This window comes from Aplidium turbinatum, chromosome 2 (assembly GCF_918807975.1).
Source record: "Aplidium turbinatum chromosome 2, kaAplTurb1.1, whole genome shotgun sequence".
Lineage (NCBI taxonomy): Eukaryota > Metazoa > Chordata > Ascidiacea > Aplousobranchia > Polyclinidae > Aplidium > Aplidium turbinatum.
In genome coordinates, this window is record NC_137473.1 from 33543977 (window position 1) to 33566175 (window position 22199).

A 22199-nucleotide genomic window follows, 5' to 3' on the forward strand; every position below is an offset into this window, starting at 1 on the left:
AAAGCATTCTATGTTGAGCTGCAGGATAGTGGGACGTCTGAACTTGTCCATTGCCCCTGCATCTGTGCCGTTCAAAATGCCGGTCTCGGTTGAATTTTTCCGAAGCACATTTCTTGTGTGAAGATATGTGCATTTGCGCCTCCATACGGCTGTAGCCTACTAACGATGTCCCCTTTGAAAAGTAATGTTTTGAAATGTATTTAGGAACAAGTTATTTTTGCGTTCCATACAGCGCTATATAAATACACACACTATTAATTGCTTGCTGTACGATATTTCAAATCTTAGTTTAAAAATTCATTTCCTAATGAATGAATCGTTTACTCTCAAGCGTTGTAAAATACCTGAGTATGTCACATGCGAGAGAAATCGCTGAAATAAATTTGAAATCTGCTGTATGACGGTTCATAAAATAATGTAGGAAACAATATATCTTAGGTGTATTACCTTCAGTGATTAAACATGTTTACTTTGACTTTTGAAATGCCTAAACAAGCCAAGTGTGGTTGGAAGAAGTGTTTTGGTAATCATCTAAAAATATTAAGCAACAAAAAGGAATATTTCTTTATAACCTATCCACTCAAGTGAACAGATTAGATCGTGGTAAGATTCAACATAAAATTTTAAACAAACGCAATCTTTGTGGAAAAAAATTATTCCAAGAAAATTTCTAAATTTGTTCAGGCTTGACGTATTAGTAAAATATATATACCAAACATTTGGCTACATGGCTTTCTTAAAACATTACGGTTGTTTCTGTTTCAGTGTGATAACGTTGGAAGATTCAGTGAGCTACTCTGCTTCAAATCATTATTTGTGATGGACATAGTCGGCTGCGTAGCCGAGTGGTGAGAACGTCTGTTCGAAAGGACGTGGGTCCGACACCGAGTGTCCGAGTGCCTGACGTGGGTCCGACACAGAGCACGCGAGTGTGTCCCGGTAAAGACACTGTCAAGCCAAAATAAACGGAGCAGCTGACTCGAAGACTACAGTATATGTCAATTCGCTGCTTCTTGTCGTCTGTTGCATCGTATCTGTGATCGCAGTGTACTGTATGTTGTCATGATTGGCGCAAATAAAAACATGATTAAAAAAATAATAATATTTAAGTGATTTTGAATAGGAAATTATTGGTAAATTCAAGTAAAGTTTGTAGCAAGGTTGTAACTACATTTTTTTCATGCATGGGGTACTTCATGCCCGCGATTCTTCAAAAATCTGCTGTAAGTTGTTGAAAAAAGAACTGGTGGCACAAAATTTTAACTTTTGTAAGAATCTAAACAATCTTTTTATGATCCGAGCCAATCCTTTGTTTTCGTTGTCGTATTAGCAATGCTATTGGTTGAAGTAACAATACTTTGAGCTCTCTGTTCAATCAAGCGTTTCAGTCTTTCATTTTCCGTTTTGTTGACAAAAGCTTGGGACAATTGATTTGAACGCTATAGTATTGTGTGTTATGCGTCACAACCTAGGAGTATGTACAAGAATGTCATTACTTGTTCTGTCATCTATTTAATATTGAAAGTTTGTTTGGAAGTGTATACAACAATCGTTCTTGAATATGGTACGGTACAGGGTTGGGTATGGTCGAGTGTGTAGCCAAGAGTAGAACTGGTTTTGCAAAATGTAGACTACATAGCCTACTACGAACTTATTTTGTAGTTTCTGTGTTTTATTTAAGAGTTTCGACGATTTAACCTTTTCTGCAAAAAAGAAAAACAGATGGGCCTAAGTTTGAAATAATACTATTACTATTAGAGATTGGAAATTCATAAAAATTCTAACTATATAGGCTAATATTACAATGTGTACCTGTTACGCCTGAAGACCAAAGCTCCAGCTACACTATAGTTGGCTTTTATGCAGACTAGGCTTATGTTACTCAAAATCTAGACAGCGATAAAATGGTGCTTTTTCTCAGTTTATTGGATACTTTAATCTAAACTGTGAAAAGAACAGTCGTTAAGCCCGAAAACAGAACTTGCTACTTTTTATTGTTTTTGAAACAGGTGAAAACATAAGCAAGAAATGGATAAATAAGTTGCTGGTTATTGAAACAGTGATACAAGTTCTGTATCAATTTATTGTGACCTATTTACGGCACTTGAAACGCCGACATCCTTTTTGTTCACAAACGATGTCAAAATTTGGTCTCGCTTGCATTGCGTTGATATTGCTATGGAATATTGGAGCATCTCGGATTTTGACAGGAAGAACTCGTATGTTAGGTAGAAAGAGTTTGTTGGGGAGCCTTCGTCTCACCAAAGCTTCTTGACTAGTTTACTTGTTACACATATCTTGCGTAATGCTATTGACTTTTGGCGCAAACAAGGCATTTCCCAGCATTTTGGTTGAATAAACATGAAATTAGTTATGTTGCTTTTGGTGTGAAGTGAGCTAAAGTAATGGAATACGCTATGTCTATTTTTCAAGTAAAAAAGCAAGTTGTTGTCACGAGAACAATCTGCATTTCTTCCGAAGTTTCTTCAATCAAACACGACTGACTTTTTAGATGCTTATTTGGTTACAGCAAAGGGATCTATATCGTAGAAACCTAGAAACGTAATGATTATTACGTAGGAATAAGCGCAATTATCTTTCACAAGATCTTGCTTTAATTTAGCTTCCTTTGTATCGGAAAGAAGGCAATGCTTTGATATTAAAACAAATGAGGTTTGTTGTATTTGAAGCTATATGTTAAACATCTAACTATTTAGACCCGTTAGCAAACATTCAACATCATCAAACTCAAAAGGAAAAGTATGGGCTGTTTGGTCATGAGAATCACCATGAAATGACGTCACTACTACGCAAACGCAGAAATGCCGTTGCAATGTCACAAGAGCTAATCATCAACAAACAAGTTCAAGTAAGCTATTCGGTTTTTCTTACATTTTTAAATCAAATCCTTTTTCATATAACTGACAGCTATATTGATTTTTAAAGCTTAAGAAAAAACACCACCATAATGCAACATGCAAGAATCCACAATGCAATCGTTACATCTTAGATGTGCTCACACTTACTATTATTTAGTCTTACTCTTTTCATTGTTTTTTATTGGCAACAACAGTCAAACGATGCCTGCAACATTTTAATTAATAGTCTACATCTAGCCTTTGCAGTCGGTATACCTTTCTACTCGGATTACTTTACTTCACAGCAGGCTATACGAGTTAAACAATTTCTCATGGTTGATTTTTTCCCTTCAAATACTTTTGCTATGGCCGCCCAATCAGAATTTACTTTGTTGCTGCTAAAATTGGTGTCTGAAAGGGATTTGATAGTTTCCCAGAGGCATGTAGCTCATAATTGATTACTGTGTTGAGATATTACAATTCATTTTTTGAAGAATGATAAGGCTTCTGCTACTTCTACCATCCCTAGTTTCTGCAAGTCTATATAAATGACACGAATTTTTAAGCGTATTTTATCATGACTTCGATATAAATCAAAAACGCAAGTATGACGTCACTTGTCACTCAGAGCAAGATCTGTTAATCAGCACTGATCACGTGACTCTCATATAAAGTGCAACTAAGTTACATTTCATCTGCATCAACTGAGTGCCAGATGATTGTTAAGGTTGCTCTTTCACGATTTAAGGACATTGTGTAACTGTGCTTTTTTAATTTTGTATTCAGCTACTCTAGAGTATTTAAAATAAGGTCAAATAAAACTATTCATAGTAGCCTACCTAGAAATATTGTTTTTTTTAATCTCTTATAATTGTGCTACAACCATACAAAGCCAAATTATCATATTAACATTTTCTTCCAACACAAACAACAAAATAGCTCAAATAAATTAAACGTTTTCTACACATTTCGTTGTAATTATTTGTTGGTGAACAGGTGATGTCATCGTTATTTAGAATTGTTGTGATTGTATTGTATCTCACGCGCAGTAGAGGTATTGCTTTATCTCACTGTATTGACGTTTGATGCTTGTCGAGATTTGCCGTATCTAGCTTGAAATTAGCTAGCGCTTACTCGCCTCCATGCAAAACAAAAGCAGGCAATGTATCGGTTTGAATGCATATTTTATAGACTTCTTATTCCGTTTTAGGTATTTCAAGGCCTCAGTAATCCAGACACTTTTCGAGTATCAATAACGGGAAACACTGTCTTTCCGAATACTACAGTTTATGATCTCATAATTAGCGAAGATACGACGGGACTCGAAATTAGATCAATTAACAATCCTAGTGACCCGAATTTATTGAATATTCAAACCAATTTGATGACATATGACTTGGGAACATTTGCAGGTGAAGTTTGCTATGCAATATGATTGTTGATTGCACGTGACTTTAGCAGCTGCACAGAAAATTGCATTGGGTTGTAGGTATCTTGGTACCGTTTTGTAATAAAATCGGTAAATAAGTAAATAAAACTGTTTATTTACATTGGTAAAGCCTCATGTCAAGAAAATGTAAATAAAAGTTTGTGTCCCAGAGCCAATCGCAGCTGGAAGAGGCCCAGTAATTCCATTTCTACTACAAGCGCGTTATATTTGACACAAAATATTAGCAGCCTAAAGAAAAATCTAGTTTTAGGCGTAGCCTATATTTGGGTTCTTAAGGTGTGTGACTTTTCCTCCTGCTTCCGTCAACTGAGGCCCTGGTTATACCATTAGCTAACCGCAGGGGTTTGCTTATAGCGCTTCTTTGGTACTGCGGAAAGCCTAACAACGTTTCGATTGGTTTGATTTTAATATCATTCCAACTTGTATTTTTACTGACCTTTAGCCTTCAAATATTTTTTGCATAGTTAATGTAACGCTTGTTGTATGTTTGTTATTTTCTATATTTTAGCCTGATTTTATGAAATAGACTAAGCATAACAAAACAAAATTGCTTCGCAAACACATTCTGATACATGAAGTATAAAAATTCAATGTGGTTTGTGTGTAGTAGTATTGATTTATCGTAAAAGAATTTTGTAAAATATAGCCTGCCGTGCTGTAGTAGTCTAGCTGATGACAAGTAGGTTAAGGTTATTTTTCATATCGATTAAGTTTCCGATCAAATGCACCTTTATAATTATAAATATATAAAAAGGTACCGACACTCTGGAATTTAGCTACGACGCGACATTGAGGGATTTTGGTTCGGAAATTGCGTTCATCCAAAATATCTCAACACTTCTTCAATATCAACTATCACCACTCGGGGTAATGTGAAATTAGCGCCTTATAGCTTGCTGTATTTATAAAATATTTTTAAGTAAAATAGATCATCTGATTAGATTTGCAAGTTGTATGTGTACGCACAGCCTTGTTATAAACCTACACTCATACACACGCCATAGATATACTTAATTTGTACACTTAGAACTGCGTGTAAATGAAAAGTTACCCATCTGGCCTTTGTATGGTATATTTCAGTCATATCCAACCAGGTTGTTGCGGCAGTCACTCTACTTAGTTATTATCAGGTTTCTTAAACTTTTTCTCGTGAATTGAACACATTTTGTTTCATTAATTGGTACAAGCTATAAGATAAATACGTTTTTCAGGGACTTGGGAACCCAGAAACTTTGAACGTTATTGTCTGCATTCAGAAGTCCATTTACGCAATTTCTACCTGCTCATGGTAAGCTGTGTCAGCCAGTTCATTCATATATTTACTTTATGTGCAAACCATCAAAACAACTTCATCTTGCTAAAAAATAAAAAATAAAACTATTACAAAACTACGTAATTTGACAATAATAATATTGATATTATAACAAAATATTGCGACAACTGAATGTGGCCGCACAAGAAAAGCGATTTAAGAATGGGTGTTAAAAATCCTCAGATTGTTTGTTCTAAGACATTATTGTAGCCTAGTACCCCATGAAACATGGAGCAAAATTTCATTTTTCCTTCTATCTTTTTGTGTGGCGTCTATGTTTAGCTGTGCCGGTAAACCCCTTGTGGATTCCAACCACCCAGTGTCAAACAATAAGCAAATTGTTGGTTCAATATAACAGCGATAATTGGAAATCGCGACGCATTATTCTAGTTTGATAAATAGCTGGTCCACAAAGGATTCTCACCAGCTCAAAATGCCGACTTTTTTTCTATATTGTGTGAAGTATGATGGCTACTGTGAGTATAATTCGTAAGTATAATATGATGAAGTAACAATCACAGAAATTGAGATTGTGTTAATTTTGTTTTCACTTGTGATTCGTGAAACATAGAGCGCCTGCTAGTGTTATATTTTTTGTAATTCTAAAAAAGCTTATCAATGTTTTAGGTGTGGGGCAATTTTGATTATTGTGGTGTGTTTTGTTGTTGGAATATTATTCGCATTTCTTCTTTCACTGGCCTATCTTTGTCTATCCACACCACAGTCCATTATAACTTCTACTCGCAGAAGCAAAGTAAGTAGGCTATAGTTCTTCTATTTTGTTTTTAAAATATTTCGTTTAAATATATTTTTCTTCAATTCATAATTATATTTTTTTCCTTGCACTTAGCTAAGATAGGTCAAAAAGTTTATCAAAAAGTCAAAGGTTCAGTGAATGCAACTATTTTCTAGCTTGAAGTTTGTTGCAAAAAACCTTTGAATTTATCATTTTGAATTTTGAATACGGAACTACCATTTCAAAGAAAGTTGTGATTTGTATACAGAGAACAGGACTTTAAATGCAAATGTTAAACTCATAGATTAGCAAAATTTGTTGCTGAACCACAAACTTAGATTCTGCTTGTGGGTTCTATGCATTTTTCTATTCTGATTGACAAATGTTTTAACTATTTTGCTCTGTTTGCCTTTCCTGTTGAAACTTATGCAAACTGTGTTTACAGACTCAGGAGAAACTTTCAAGCAAGAAAGAATTTTCAACAAGACTTAACTTAGAAACGATTCATTTGGCAGCAGTTCTGAACAGCACGGAGAATGAAAAGCAGGCAAAAAGATCTTTTCATCTCTTGATTACTTTATTATTTATATGGACATTGACTTAGCCTACCGGCAGCCTACACCCAGATCAAAGAACTTAAACGAATCTTTAAACCAACCTTACATTGGAGCCTACTCCAGTAGCAGTTTAATAAGAAAAGTTAGAAAAATAGATTTTTAAACTTGTGTGTCTTTAATTACCGACGTAAAATCACTTTTTAATGAAACCAGAAAATTCAAACACAAAAACTAGGGACGGTACATTACGGGACGCGCAACTCCTTTGTTCCTTCAACATTAGAAGGGTCAATTACCAATTTGACATTTTTTTTACGCTTTACTGCTGGCTTGCTTTCAACTAAAAACCTTAAATTACTTTAAAACCAACTTAACTCTTCTTATATAACCCATAAAAAGTAAAGTATTTTGTAAATTAGAAATAAACGTAACGCTTCTAGTGTTGCGGATAAGCCAAAAGCGGATGAAGTTTCGCATCCCTATGATCTACAATCCCTAACAAAAACATTGTAATCAATAAGGATACGCCTAGCTAGGCCTCCGCAGTTGAAAAAACTTATGGATTCTGCTTTGTTGGTTCTGTATACCACATAAGGGCCTCTGAACCACAGTATATCAACTTTTGGTTTAACTATTTTGTGTATTTTAGATGCTAAATTATGTGGAAACTCTTGAAATTCGACAGCTTGTTGAACTTAAAAGGACAATAAATGAAGAAAGAATTTCATTAACAAAAGAAATGATGCAAGCTTTTATGCTATTAGAAAAAGTGAGTTTATCAACACAAACAAATGTGATAGTTTTAGGCTGTTCGAAAAGAGCCGTTTTTGATCGAAAAGAAGTCTTTAATAATCAAAGATCATAATTCGAAACAAAATTGAGACAAATAATTTTGTGTCAAAACGAAACAAATATTTTGAAATAACGAAACGAAACAATTTTTTTCTAAATACAATAGCTACTTTAAAAACATTTCGAATAGCCTACTCAATTTGTTTTAAAAGCAGTGCACGCAAAGGTGTAAAAAACTTTATCTGCAATTTGCGTAGGCTATATTGAAGGGCAAATTAGAGCAATTATGTGTGCAATACATTTCTCAAAAGCCATGCAAATTTTAAAGTTTGCTGCAGTATTGTACGTTACTGGAACAGGACATGCGCCAGATCCTCAGAAAATTTTGAGAATATTGGAGGTTGACAAAAATTGCGTTTGATGTCGAAGTCTAAGATGTGTACTAAATATATAGAAACATAAAATCTTATTTTGGCTTTTGTCTAGCTGTAAGACTATCTCACGTTTGGTTCAAGGCTAACTTTTGATGACGATTGTTTAGAAACATAATGATCCCGAGGATAAAGAAACCATTCAGTATTGTCTAAAACAATTGGCAACTTTAGAAGTAAAAGAGAAGGCAGAATCCAATGCTTATGTAAGTTGGAATTTAAAGCATAAATTTGTGATAGCCTATTCATTTTCATGGAATGATTCTTGACATGTATTAGAACTCAGTGAACGCATTCAAAGGAAGACATCGTTTATACACTTCAACTAATATTTAATTTATATACTAAATAAAAGTATATTTCATATTTTATGATGGATTCTTTGGACAAACCAAAATTAATTTTCGTTTTTTTTGTAGCTATTATTTAACAGCTAGGCTAAGTTTGAATTTTGACAGTTAAAACACTAAATTCGCAATAATCTATTGACCTGAGCGTTGTTTTTATTTATAGGATTTGAAGGGAATTAGATCAAACGTAAAAGGTGAAAACAGTCTGGAGCACCAAAAAGAGATAGAAAAGTGGAACGAGAAACTGAAAGATTTTGAACCCCAGGTTTACCTCTAAGCAATTAGATCAGTGGTGGGCAACCTTTTTACGTGCGCAGCCTAAATGAAGTAGTGATAATGCAGAGGCGGGCCGCAATGATGCTTATTCAATAACATAACGTCTAGGAGAACTTCACTTCAAGTTTTGATGCTGTCGCGGGCGGCGCGGGCACAAAAGCTGTCGCGGCACAAAAGCTGCACGTGAGCCAGGTCGGGCCACGGCTGTAAGTTGCCCAAACTTGAATTAAGTTCGCTTAAAGATGATGAATATTTTTAATGTTGTCCATCACATGTGACTATACAAAGGACAAGTATGGCTAATCGTATATTGTATAGTAGCCTATAATACAGTATATGTTTTTGTTACAGTATATTAAAGACTTGAGTTGTATAACTACTTAAGTTACATTTTGTGGAAATTTAGTTATCATCAAAAATATGTTGTATGATGGTTATTACCTGTCTCAGCTCAAAATTTGATTTTAAAACGGCTTAATTTCATTATAACACACGCTGGTGTTTGCATAGATACAAAAGATTAAACAACGTTGAAAGAACTTTAACTTGCTCTAACTAAAAAGTCACATTTTACACTTAAGTAGCTTTTCAACTCAGGTTTTCACTTATAGGCTATTACTTGGGATTGATTTGGATTTTTGAAAAATAAAGTGCAAGATCATAATATAAAATGTAATTTCCAGGTTAAAGAAGAACTGATGTCACTCGTAGAGCAGCGTCACGTTGATGAACTAATTGATGATGAATTGATCGAAAATCTTAATGACTTAATGGAGAACTCAACGATAATATCGGCTGGTGATCTCATCTTGGAGAATTGTCTGGAACAGTTGGAAAAAAGTGCAAGTTCAGAATTCGCTGACGTATTACACAAGATTCTGGACTGTGAAAGACTTGCTTTGAAACAAATTTGCAATATATTTTCTGAAAATGTTCGAACAATTAGCGAAGTGGCCCAAAACCGAAAGGAGGTAATCAGAAGAACCAATGAAGATCTCAGAATCGAGAAAAAGATATGGGAAAAAATTACTGCTCAGCAATTGGACGTTGTACGAAAAGCTAAACGGTTAGTTAGATCACAAAGTATTTCAATAAGATTAGGTACAAGATCAGGTTATATTCTCTGGTCTTAAAATGCGTTTCTTAAACCTTAAATAAAAATTGGTCTTAAATAAAAGAATATGTAGGCTATACACTTAAACGTATGCCGCCCCGTTAGCTCAGTGGTTACTCGCCCCGCTCAAGATCACACAGCGCAAGTTCGACTCTCGAGGTGAGCGCTTGAGCAACGCATGTTTGGACTGCTCTCCATTCAGCGGCATCTAGTAAATGGAATAATTCCCCAGCAACAACACTTCAACAATCGGAAAATTTCACTCTGCCAATCTCGGTAACCGGCCCTGTGTCAAGAGCCTCTAGTCTCTACAATTATGCGAAACTACCAAGAATAACCATCAAGGTTTTGTCAGTCCGAGGATAAAGATTCAAAACCAACCAAACAATGTATGACCATTATGCTAGCATAAAAAAAACGCTAGATTTTGGAATTTTAGCGTAAATCAGCCCTGGCACATCAACATTACAATACGAAGGTTTTTGTATCTTTAAAGATTTGTTGCTTTTCTTGCTCACAAGTAGGTCTTGTAAAAGTTTAATCTTTTAAAGTTATTTTTCTACTTTTGTTTAATTTTAGTCTAGAAATGATTTCACCGGATGAGGCTAAGGAAGTGAATGAAAAGGTGAAAGCATGGATGAAAATCCTCAAAGTTAAACACGAAGAAGAAGTCAGAAAAGTTAAATGTGAAATTTCAAAAACTTATCAAACCGCCAAGCAACAACTCCATCACACACAGCGGTTGCACGATCACCATGTCATTGAAGACGCCGATGACGCTCAAAAATTAATCATAAATCAGACTGCAGTTTTTGCAAAGCAATTAAAGATTAAGTTGGAAACCGAGGTGCGTTATAATATACCTCTTATAACACCACTCAGCTTCACATAGAATTATTGTTTCTGTAAAAGGTCAATTTCTTTAAAAAATAATTGTTTTTTGGTTGAAAAAGCTTCTTTTGAAGCCCTGGCAGCTTTGTATACTTGCAATCGTAGTTGATTTAAGTCATTGGCACCGACCCAGTCACTGAGGTAGAAATGAAAAGTAAGTTCCACTTGTATTCGAAGTGATGTTAGAAATAAAAAAATCCTCTAAAGTAAACTTAACTGCACTCTCTAAGAAGGTTGTAACCGATCTTAGGTTTATGTTTTCGTTTCTCGTTTCTCTTTCTCCTTTTCAATCATATGGTTCAGCTGTTCATCAACGAGCATACGTATATGATTATAAGTAAAATACAATAAGTTTTCATGGCTAATGGTTGTTCGAAAGTAAAAGTTAGTGGAGTTTAACTTTGTAAGGCAAAGAAGAAAAGAAAAGGTCGTTTCGTTAACTAGAGAACGCCAAAAAGTGCGTCACTCTTGACATGACCCTGCACTCACCTTACCACTATGTGTTTAACATATTTAAAGTGACGTTTATTTCATTTCTAGACCAAGTTTGATAAAGTTGCTTTCAAGCTTTACGAATCTCTGCCATCTATTTTGTCAAGATTTAGAAAGTTAGCAATAAAAGAAAAAAAAAACCTAAAAGAAGCTTTGTTGGGCTATGGTGAGTTTTGTGGCATTAAAAGCCGCAAAGGTAGTTATGTAACTAACAAAACTAAACAAGTCAAAATAAAACTTTTATAACAAACCTTGCATTTCGTATATACAAGGGCAACTTTCTGTGTGTAACCTTTTCTGTAAGTTTCTTTGTGTTTCTTCTGTGTAAACCCTCGAATTAAAACATAACCTGTTACATCACCTGCAGATCAAATATTTATTTTGATAGATATTGAATTATTTTTAAAATCTATATTTATAATCAGGTACAGACCCACTCTGGGTTGACAAAATGTTTGAAAGTCAACGTGAAGAGCTTAGAGGGTACTGTGACGATATAGATGACGCAGAAACAACGTCATCTGATATTTTGCCTCACAACGTAGTCAACGACAACAACGCAAACTTTCGATTACTTCAAACAATCAGTGCTTCTCAAGCTATGGCTTCGCAGTCAGCAAACCTAAGACAAATGAAATCAGAAATACTTTTGAGGAAAAAAGGCCTCCATAGGTAACAAAATGTTAACATTATCAACACAAGGCGTCATGATATTTTACATTCTGAAGATGTACATTTAGTTTTGTGCGATTAAAAGTTTTTTTTTTCAAGAAAATAATAATATCAATACAAATCTGCAATGAAATAAAAGTGAGCAATGCAGTAAGTTACGATAATGTGGCACAATAATTAATTTGACTTAATTTTTACACTTTCTTACAAAATATTTTTTTGTTGTTGCAAATCGTGTGACTATGAGCAATAATTTGTTGTTAGATTCCTCATTGAAAAGATCCAACAAGCGTCACATGATTACCTTCAAAAAATGAAAAAAAAGAAGAAAATGATAGATGACGTCATAAAAGGTGACGACGTTATCGGAATTCGGCGCGAATTGCAAGAGAAACTCTCTTATGCTGTTGGGAACAAGAAGAAAAGTAAACAACGCCATTTACGCAGTCTACGTCATCACTCGCTTGGGTCATACAGGGATTTGAAAGTGATCATATCCGACCAATTATGTCACCATTATCAAAGAAAAAATGAGGTACTTAAAATGGTGCTGTGCTTGAGGTATGTGTAATAAACATTTGCATTTGAAATTTGTTTGATCAGTATACACACTCTAGCATACTGTACATTACTGAGTGGCGTAGCGGTCAGTAAAGTGGTGCCGCACTCCACCGGCCCGTGTTCAAAACTCGATGCTGTCACAAGAAAGGTCACTTAACGTTAAAAAACAAAACACTCAACATCAGGGTACTTTACGTAATGCATACTCAGCTGCGACTCTAGCCTATATGGCAACACTGACACTGTCTATTTTATAACTCCCTGAGAGCATATCTGCGATGGATACAGTGCTATAAGAAACATTTTAATATAACTGAGTGTTGTACATTACAAAAACACTTATGGGGCATCATGCGCCACTACGCAACTTGTAATTTTTTCAGTATTTGAAAAATCTTTTCAGTACTTGTATACTATAGGCGCAAAAAATGTGCACAATTCAAGTAGGTTACTTTTGCCTACAACGTCGAATTTCTGAAATAATACAGGGCAAAACTTTAGTGTTACTAAATTTAAGCTTCCTATCCAAGCCCTTTTCGATGCTGAGTGGTTCTGCTATAAAACAAAGGTCGAACAAAGAAAACCACTGGGGCTGATGTACTGAAGTAAAGTGTTTTAGTTTTTCCGTTTTTGTTTTAGAAATCTGCACTCATACGTGAGCGACACGCCATGGAAGAGCTTACTATGGCGATGCTGGAGTTGATGACATCATCAGGCCAGCTTTCTGCTCGGGAATGTAAATTATTACTGGACCAGTTCAGATTGGAAGTTAGTAAAAGCTACTGATAACTAATTGTCTGATTTACTGAATTTTAAGGAAAGAAACAGACGCTAAGGTAAGTTGTTAACTCGTGGTTCAGTAGAGTTTTCATAGATTAAAATGTTTTCTTCTCTGGGCTAGGATAGGCCTTGTAGGTTCTAGAATGTTTGTAAAGCCACCCAAACACTGCAAATAAGCACTAACGTTACAAAAGAGCTGCAGGATTGTTCATGCTTTTATCACAAACAAAATGTTCTGATTTATTTTAACTTTCCCAAAAATTTAGCGAAATTCAAACTAAATTACTAAACAATATCATTATCCAGTAGGCTGCAAGTTGAATGTTTACTTCTTCAATTCTGCTATCCCACTCCACCAGGCAAGCTTTAGGCTAAACTCATCAATTTCAACCTACAGTGAAATATTATTTTGACACATTGATGTTTTTGGTAAGAGAAGGGCCGTTGAGAGAATAATTTGGACCCGCTACCAATGAGATCATATTGCCCCAAATGAAGACCTTTTATAAATAATAAAAACTTAAAAAAACTTAAAAATTGGAATTGTTTGTGTTCACAAGTGATTTCATTAAGTCCCAGTCACTCTGGAATGGTCCAGGTCACTAAAATTATCCTGGTTTCCGTTCTAAAAGTATCTTTTGGACTCTGTTTATTCTACTGCTTTAGCAGTATCCCTAAGATTTTGGTACTAAGTAAATTGCTTGACAGGATGGATAAAGTTTGCGTCAAAACCATAAATTTTTCAGACTGAAGAAATAAAGAGTAAATATCTGATAGAGAGGAAACGAAAGGAAGAAGCATTAAAGAGGAAAACGGAAAGGAAATTGGTAAAAAAGGGCAACGCTCTAACGGTAAATCAAATTTGTTTTAAACTAAAAGTTCGAGTTGATAAATACATGAAATACCCTTTTCTAAATGCCACCACTTGTGGTATTTTGATTTTTGTAGCAATGTATTTTTCAAAACAATTGCTTTAAGGCAGGCCCGTAGCCAGACATTTTCAAGGGGGGGGTTCCCAAATCCCAAAATGTGGACATTTTGATAACACTTTCTTGGCGTGTCAACAAGCAAGCAATTAAAACATAAGAAGCGGCAGTATATGTACCAACAAACAAAACAAACTTCAAATTGTCAACATTACAAAAACAAAATAAATAAACACAAACAAATTTAACATTAACAATAGCACATCTACAGTGAAGCGGGGGGCAGAGGGGCGGATGCCCTTATAAGGTCATGTTAGCTACTGCATATTTTGCAATATAACAATTTCTGCTATTTGCTTTTAACCTAAATTGTATACGATATGCGAGGTTCTAAACCACGGATCCGCAAATAGTGGGTCGTGACCCAAATTGAGTCCTACCACAGTGGGTCGCAAAAGGGTTTAAACTTACTATAAATATAACTTGTATGTCAAAAATAAACACAGTCATATACTCTTTGACGTAGTTTCATACAATTTTGTACAAGAAAATTTCTACTTTCCAAAGTAGTACAGTAGGCTAGTCCCCGCTTATTAAGCCCACAGTTATAAAGCTGGTCACAGCGGTAAACCATAATCTCTTCGTGGGAAAATTGTAACATAAGAATCCCGAATCCGTTCGTCTGCATGTAATGACCGAAAAAGAAACACTCTTCAGGAAACGTTTATTCAAATTTTTATTTCTGTAAAATTAGCCACCTGGCTGTCGAAAATGGAATGCAACGCCGTACACCACTAAAACTTGTCACTACAGAACAGATTACTTGGATAAAAGACGGAAATTTTCGTCCAGCTGACAAGCACTAAGCAAACCAGCGACCAACCTCTTCAAGCAACAATTTTAAATGAATGACCAGAATAGATATCAATATCTCAAACTCACGTACGCAGTACTGTGACGTAATAGTGAAAGACATTGTCACGCAATTCAAACAGGTGTTCAAAGGTGATAATGCAATATTTCATGTTTAAACAGGTTTGACACAAGTCTTACGAACGATGGTGCAATTTTGGCTCATTTTTAGGAAAAATTCCATGACGTAAGATTCAGTAGACCTGAACGGTTTTATATGACGTTTGATTTGTATAGAGATTGGCCATAACAAAATCCTAAAAGACACCTTGAGCCAGGACATGAAAACTATCTCAGCTTATCTCCAGAACTGGCTGCTGAAACTCAGCGACACCAAAACTGTGGCAGCAGCTTCCTACACAATCGGGAAGCTGATTGTGAGCTACTTTACATGTTTAGAACAATGGAAAACTTCTGTCCTTCTGTCGCAAACCGAAATATCTTGGGGTGACACTAGACAAATCGCTCACATACCACCACCATTTGGTGTCACTGCGCAAGCAACCGACATCCTGCGCTGGGGTACTCAAGTGCCTGGCAGGCTCCAGCTGGGGGGCGAGAGCTGACACTTTGCGTATAGCAGCCTTAGCCCTTGTCTACTCTTCAGCAGAGTACTTACTGTGCACCTGTTTGATGCTGCAGTGCTCACTGCCACAACATCGACACTGCCATAAACAGCGCCTTGCGCACAGTGACCGGATGCCTGCGCCCCACACCATTGGACAATCTCCCCATTCTCGCTGGCATCCAACCTGCTGAGCTTCGTCGCAAAGAAGCCACTCTGTCTCTCGGCCGACTGGCACTGGAGCATATAACCATCTTCACCACAAGATCTCTGCTCTTCAAAAAGAGCACCCCCGTCGACTGAAATTAAGACACCCATTCGTGCCAGCCGCTCAACTTCTGATCAACAAAGCTGATGAACAAAACATCTCTGTGGCTACTCGGGCGGACCATAAATGGAATTCTGAACGAAAGTCAAGTACCACCAGACTCTATTTGTTCATTTCCTTCGCCGACACATGCTCCATAGGCCTGATTCCACAAAGACAGGCGTGGGTGCGCTTCAACAGTCTTCGTAGGCTACGGACGTCGGGCTTTTCCGCTCAACCATGCTCCAATGGGGAATGGCCTCTTCCTCCTCCTGTGAATGTGGTGCCGAGGAACAGACCGCAGACCACATCATCAATGACTGTAGGGTACCACCTTCAAGCCACCTAACAGAGTGGAAGGTATGCGCGTCTTGGATGATGAAACCAAAGACTGGCTGCTCTCTAGTAGCCTTCCAGTGTAGCTTAGTCCGGGAGCATCGTGAATCTGGGGTGGTAAAAAGATATACTCTTGGCCCCAGAGGCTTGCACGACGATGAAGATCACGGTTAATAGGTCCACTTGCTTATTAAGCCCAATTTGGTCCATTCCTGAATTACTGAAGGTATAGGAGTGGTAGAAAATTCTCCCCTCTCTCAATGAGCCCAAAATTGTCCGGTCCGATGTGGGCTTAATAAGCGGGGATGACCGTATTGAAATTGATATTAAATTGCAAAGCATTTTGCGCAAAATTATATGCTTCTGAAACGTTTGGGTCGCGAAGATTTCGAACGATTGTTTTTTGGGTCGCGCCAACAAGTATTTGCGGACCCCTGTTCTAAACAAGCAACAAAGACGATCTTTCGGAAATACACAAACTTTTGTGCATTTATCGAACGATCGCGCTCGTCTTGGTCAATGCTGAACACAGTTTTAGCGCCATGAGGCGAGTAAAAACGTTGCTTCGTACCACAATGACAGACAATGCAGCTGAAATAACCGAATGTTTGCGACTATTCACAAACATGTGATGGACACCATTGACATTGCAACACAAGGCATTATGACGCAGCAATGATCAAAGTTTAATACTTTACTATTGTAAAATAGATAATCTTCCAGAAACCTCTTATTCAGAACCATCTGGAAGGTTTTAGCTGATCATAGGTAGCTGATCCTGTGATCGTGTACACTACACCTTCTCCAAAATGTGGACCTTTTCGGCTCAAGGGGGGGGGGGGATTCCCGGGAACCCCGAGAATCCCCTCTGGCTACGGCCTGCTTTGAGGCTAAGGCCGCGGGAGCCGCAAGCCGACCAAAAATTGGTAGGCCTAATGATAGCATTTGAAACTTTATTGGCCAGAGTTTTGTATGGTTCAGACGCTGCAAAGAATGGCAAATACTTGTACTGTATGCCTTGCAAAGTAAGACAGACGAAACTACAAAAATAGCTCAACTAAAAAAAAATTATCTTGGACTGATGAAAATCTTGATAAAAAAATTACTTTTTCCCTCTATTACAACACATTATATTACGCTATATTACAATAAGTAGTAGCCTAGATTGAGTTTCGCTTTTAGCAGCATGATCGTTGATTACTTCACAATAAGAGTGCTCACTACGGAACGACGTCATGTGTAGGCTACCACCAAGAACTGCGTTTACAAGATCATTCGCAAGAAATGCAAGGAGCTACATAGGCAACACGATCCGCCCACTTCACTCCCGCCTGAAAGAATACCTAAGTTCAGAATTCAGATAGAAGTTCGGTCTTTGAACATCAACACCAGTGCTTTGTCGACTTTGAATTTACAATCATTGCCAGAGAAAACGACCCGGTACAATTGCGCTTCAAAGAGGCCATTTTCGTAAGTAGACAGACTCCAAAGATTAACATTCAACAACCGTACCGAAAAAGAAGAACTACGTCATGTAACCTATTAATCACCTGATTCAACAAAATTTCACAGCAAGAACGCCTAACTACACAGAATCTTATCAGACAGCATTCAAGACAGCAGCCTCAAGCCAAACAAAAGAACCGCATTAAACAACGACTCACTGACTTCAGCACCATTCGTCACAGCACCTGACTAGAAAACTGTGTTTCGAAAGCTAGTGCAATTCGCTTTTACCACAGCCAACTCGTAGCATCAGGTTAAAACAGGTCGTATCTACACTGTGAAGTATGCCATAAGTATAGTCTCTGTGGTTTGCATAGGCTAAGCATCTCTAACTCTATTACAGTAACATAACTTATTTCGAGGTATTTACTGTCAAAACATTCAATTGACAAAGATTTATTTTTTTGTGATTTTAGACGCAACATTTCGGCGACGGCGAAAGTTCTGATTCTTTAACTGTTCTTTTGCATGTTACTGACGCCATCAAAGAGTCTTCGTCGGCTAAGATTGATGACGAGCGTTCAACGGTGCAAGAACTCTTCAGTACTGTGCATGACGTTTCCACAGACCAAGAGCGGGCACTACTGTCACATGTATGTTGAGACAAAAATTAAAAATTTTCACATTTTTTATTTTAAAAATTTCCCTTAAAAAGTGTGGAAAATTTTCTTTCTATTTCTGTCTTACTTGAAACTTCTTACTTTTATTCCTATAATGGCGTTTTTTCACGACGTGTTTTATGGTGGTTGGTAAACGGCTTTACTGTGCTGTATTTTTCAAAGAACAATTTCTCACGCTTTTTGATATTTAGTAAATAACATATAAAACGCTTCAATTCACGTGGATTTCATCGCTCTTAAGATATAAGCTAAGAATGCAAATATTTTAAACATAACCGAGTATATTTTTATCGAAAAGATTAATATGTTGATATTAAATGCTAATCAGGAACGTAACTTAGTTTTTAAAATTTAAAAAGCATATTTTAATGGTTCAAAAGGGCGCTGGTCATGAATTAGTTGGCTTAAGGGGTGATCAGTTTATCTACAGGAAGAGCTAACTGATACAAAAGGGTATTTCCACTTTAGAGTTTTATTTTTGCAAATTTTCAGGAACTGATTTTGTTACAAAAACTCACTGGTGCCATGCGTATTACTTTTGAAGAAACAGAAAGTGTACTTGATCTGCTGCTACCAGGAAAATCTGTATATGATGTAAAAGAAATTTGCAATGTGATTTATCCAGAAGAAAGAGTAAAGAAAAAAGGTGTAAAACCTGGGTAAGTTTAATTCTGCAGTATTTTTTGTTTGTGTAAGCCGCTTAATTTCTGCCTAACAAAGCTGACAAAAACATCTTCGCTGCTAATTGGGCGGACCATAAATAGAAATCTGAATGGAATTCAAGTAGCCTACCACCAGACTCTATTTGTTGATTCCCGATTCCAACACCCGTCCCATCGGCTTGATGCCACCGATAGAGACATGAGTGCATTTTCGTACGGACGTCGGGTTTTTCCGCTCAACCACGCACCAATGGAAAATGGCCTCTTTCTTTTCTAGTGAATGTGGTAGGCCTACTGAGGAACAGACTGCAGACCACATCATCCACTATTGTAGCTTACCATCTACAACCCACCTGAAGGGGAGGTCTGCGTGTCTTGGATGATGAAACCAAAAACTAGCTGTTCTATGGTAGACTTCCAGTGTAATCCGGGAACATCGTGTGAATCTGGGGTCGTAAAAGGATAGACTTTCGGCCCCAGAGGCTCATACGATGAAAAATCATAATTATTAAGCTTATTCGTTTTCAATGTAAAAACAACCCAAACAACTTAGCCTTTTCAAATTGTAAAATTGATGTCGTTATAATGCAGGATGATGACAATCCAAGGCTGGCTAGTATTGGTAAATGGGCAGTTCAAAAAATTTTTGAAACGCCACAATTAAGAAAATCCTGCGTTCACCACAGGCTGGATCTCACCAGTTGTTTTAATATCATCAATTTTTTACGGTTTTAAGAATTCTGTTGGAAGCTGTGCAACGAAAAATGCAGAAGCAACCTGATGATTTTTCATCTTACAACAATCAAAGAAGGTTTGTGTAATAAAAAAACGGTGTGTTGCTGCAAATGTATTGACAGTTTCGGCATAACTAAATGCTACTTTAATAGTTGCCACCGCAAGTCCAATGTTTGTACGTTTAAAGCTTGCACTACTTGCCAACTGAATACCGGTATTCGCCTACTTACATTAATAAATTGCATTGAATTAATCCATATAGGCCTACCGGTAATAAAAAAAAAAAAAATTCTCATCAACTACCAACGTTTGCTATAGGGTTTGGTTTTCTGTATATAGTAGGCGTAGGCGACAGTAGAAAGCGGTGAACCAAAACAAGTCCATTAAAAACTTTCATATCCTTTTAAAAGTAGTATTGCAACATGGCCTAGCTCAGTTAAATCATCAATTCTTTTTTATTAGAAAACAAAACATTTCATCTTTTTATTAATTGTACGGTGAAAATTAGATCCAAGCTTTTAAGCTACAAAGCCCAGTGGTTAGGCTAATTTTCTCTCGTTCCATTTCATAATCGAATTTCCTTTCGATTGCATATTCCAGTAGGCCACTGTTATATTTCGTTTAATTCCTTTTCATTTTGCATTTAAAAGCAAGCCCCACTTTCATCAAAGAAGTTCACGTCGCGTGTTTCCAGAAATTCGTGTTGTGATGATAGTGGTTACAATCTTTTTTGTGGTTTGAATAAATTAGTAACACTGCAGTGAAGAAATTAACGCTTCTACAACTATAATCAAGAATGTCTAAGTATCAAGACACAGCCACGTTTTCTTGGCTCATATTGAGTCTTCGGGCAGACCTTTTCACTACCATACCAGGAAGAAAAACTAATTTTGATAATTTCATTAAGTAAGAATTTTATGTGTAATTGTTTGTTATCATTATCGTTCTACTCAGCACTTCATCACGGCACTCAGCCCGTTCCCAAAAACTTTCACCGTTAGGTGGGGCCTCACACCACGGCATTGGAATAAGGCCTGAACCTCTGGGAAGGTCATCATCTTTAGAAAAAATGGATAGGTAAGGTACCAACCGTTAATCAGCTTCAGTTGAAATAAATTATGCAATAGGCCTACGACTTCAGAAACACTGATGTGATGTAAAACATGTTATGAGGAGTAGAGTGAAAAGTTAGAATGAGTTACGCCCTAACGTAGGCTAGGCCTTGTATAAAAGACATGTTAAATATTTTTAGTCTTTGGGAATAGGGTTATTGCTTAGATACACATTGTGCATAAAATTGCTAGCCCATGCCACAAAAGGAAGAAAGTTATTGCAAGCTATAGTTATCAATATAAAAATGTGTTTAATCTTTGTTTTTTAACACTTTTTAGGTATAATCTGGAAAATGTTTCCTAAAAGTGTATTTGGAAATGGCAACGAACCTTTTGGAAGCTTTATTTATATTTCGACATGTCTAATTGTCTACTGGGCGTATTTCTGTTTATATTAATTTTGTTGAAGTTGGAGGTAGCCTATCAAAAGGACTGAACTTATTGCGTCAAAAATCACATCACAGACACAATCGATTTTCTAACGTTGGTGACGATCTCTTGCACTATAGCTTATCATTGGGATCGCATAGCTAACTTGGCGTTTTCAGCCATTTGTGCAAAATGCGTTTTTAAATATTCTTCTTTGGCACCAATGCAAAATTAAAAGCGTTTTTAAAAAAATTCTTTTGTATCGACATGTTTGTTCAAAAAGATGTTGCTTGAGGAATAGAACAATATGTAGCCTACCGATACAGTCAACAATAAAATTATAAAAGTCACTATGGTACGTTTCTCTTTCTTTCGTTTGCATGGCATATTTTGCTTCAATTTGCACTCACATTTTGACCAGTTTCCACATGCTTTTGACGAAATCTTTCGCTGCAGAAGGTTGGCCAGCTGCTTCTTCGTAGTAGGAATCAGTATTTCGGTAGTCAACAGCCTTCTCAGTGAATTTCTTAAAGTCATTGCATTGTTTTGTGACAAAAAAGCAGAGTTTCTCAGATTTCAATGCTCCAGACATCCACAGAGCTGTTGACAGGATAATTTAGGCCAGGTAGCCTACCAATGAAATCTTCAGGCCCTAAATGAAAACTCTTCAAAAAAACGCAGTAGCCTAGCCTATATTAACCGTATCTGTTACTGCTTTCTTTTGGCGGCAAGAGTTACTGGCCGAGACCATCAGGTCTACGTCTCTCTTCTTGCTAATTACTCCGTCGCCTTATATCAAATAGGCTAACAACGAGAAAAAGTATGTCGTTGGTAAAAAGCCTTATTTATCACTTCAATCAATTTATTTCACAAAATA

The 22199-nt window shown here is 36.6% G+C and overlaps 1 protein-coding gene across 6 annotated transcripts; it reads left to right on the forward strand.

The window, feature by feature from the left end:
* Positions 1 to 2017: 2017 nt before the first annotated feature.
* LOC145765146 (uncharacterized) lies at positions 2018 to 21663 on the forward strand. 6 transcript variants are annotated; one of them, XM_082576913.1, is made up of 22 exons: positions 2018 to 2228; positions 2718 to 2869; positions 4069 to 4270; positions 5063 to 5175; positions 5520 to 5596; positions 6248 to 6374; positions 6802 to 6903; positions 7563 to 7682; positions 8247 to 8342; positions 8650 to 8751; positions 9446 to 9828; positions 10456 to 10723; positions 11308 to 11425; positions 11685 to 11931; positions 12196 to 12466; positions 13132 to 13260; positions 14019 to 14123; positions 18241 to 18417; positions 18937 to 19103; positions 19843 to 19917; positions 20796 to 20918; positions 21233 to 21663. In XM_082576913.1, exons 1-22 carry the CDS (start codon positions 2138 to 2140, stop codon positions 21255 to 21257), a joined length of 3270 nt encoding a protein of 1089 aa, XP_082433039.1. In that variant the 5' UTR covers positions 2018 to 2137; the 3' UTR covers positions 21258 to 21663. The 6 variants fall into 6 exon arrangements, 4 of the variants coding, with proteins under 4 accessions (XP_082433039.1, XP_082433040.1, XP_082433042.1 ...); XM_082576914.1 differs by having other exon boundaries at positions 2018 to 2219; XR_014288545.1 differs by lacking the exons at positions 19843 to 19917; positions 20796 to 20918; positions 21233 to 21663 and adding an exon at positions 17562 to 17788 and having other exon boundaries at positions 18314 to 18417; positions 18937 to 19073.
* Positions 21664 to 22199: the final 536 nt, after the last annotated feature.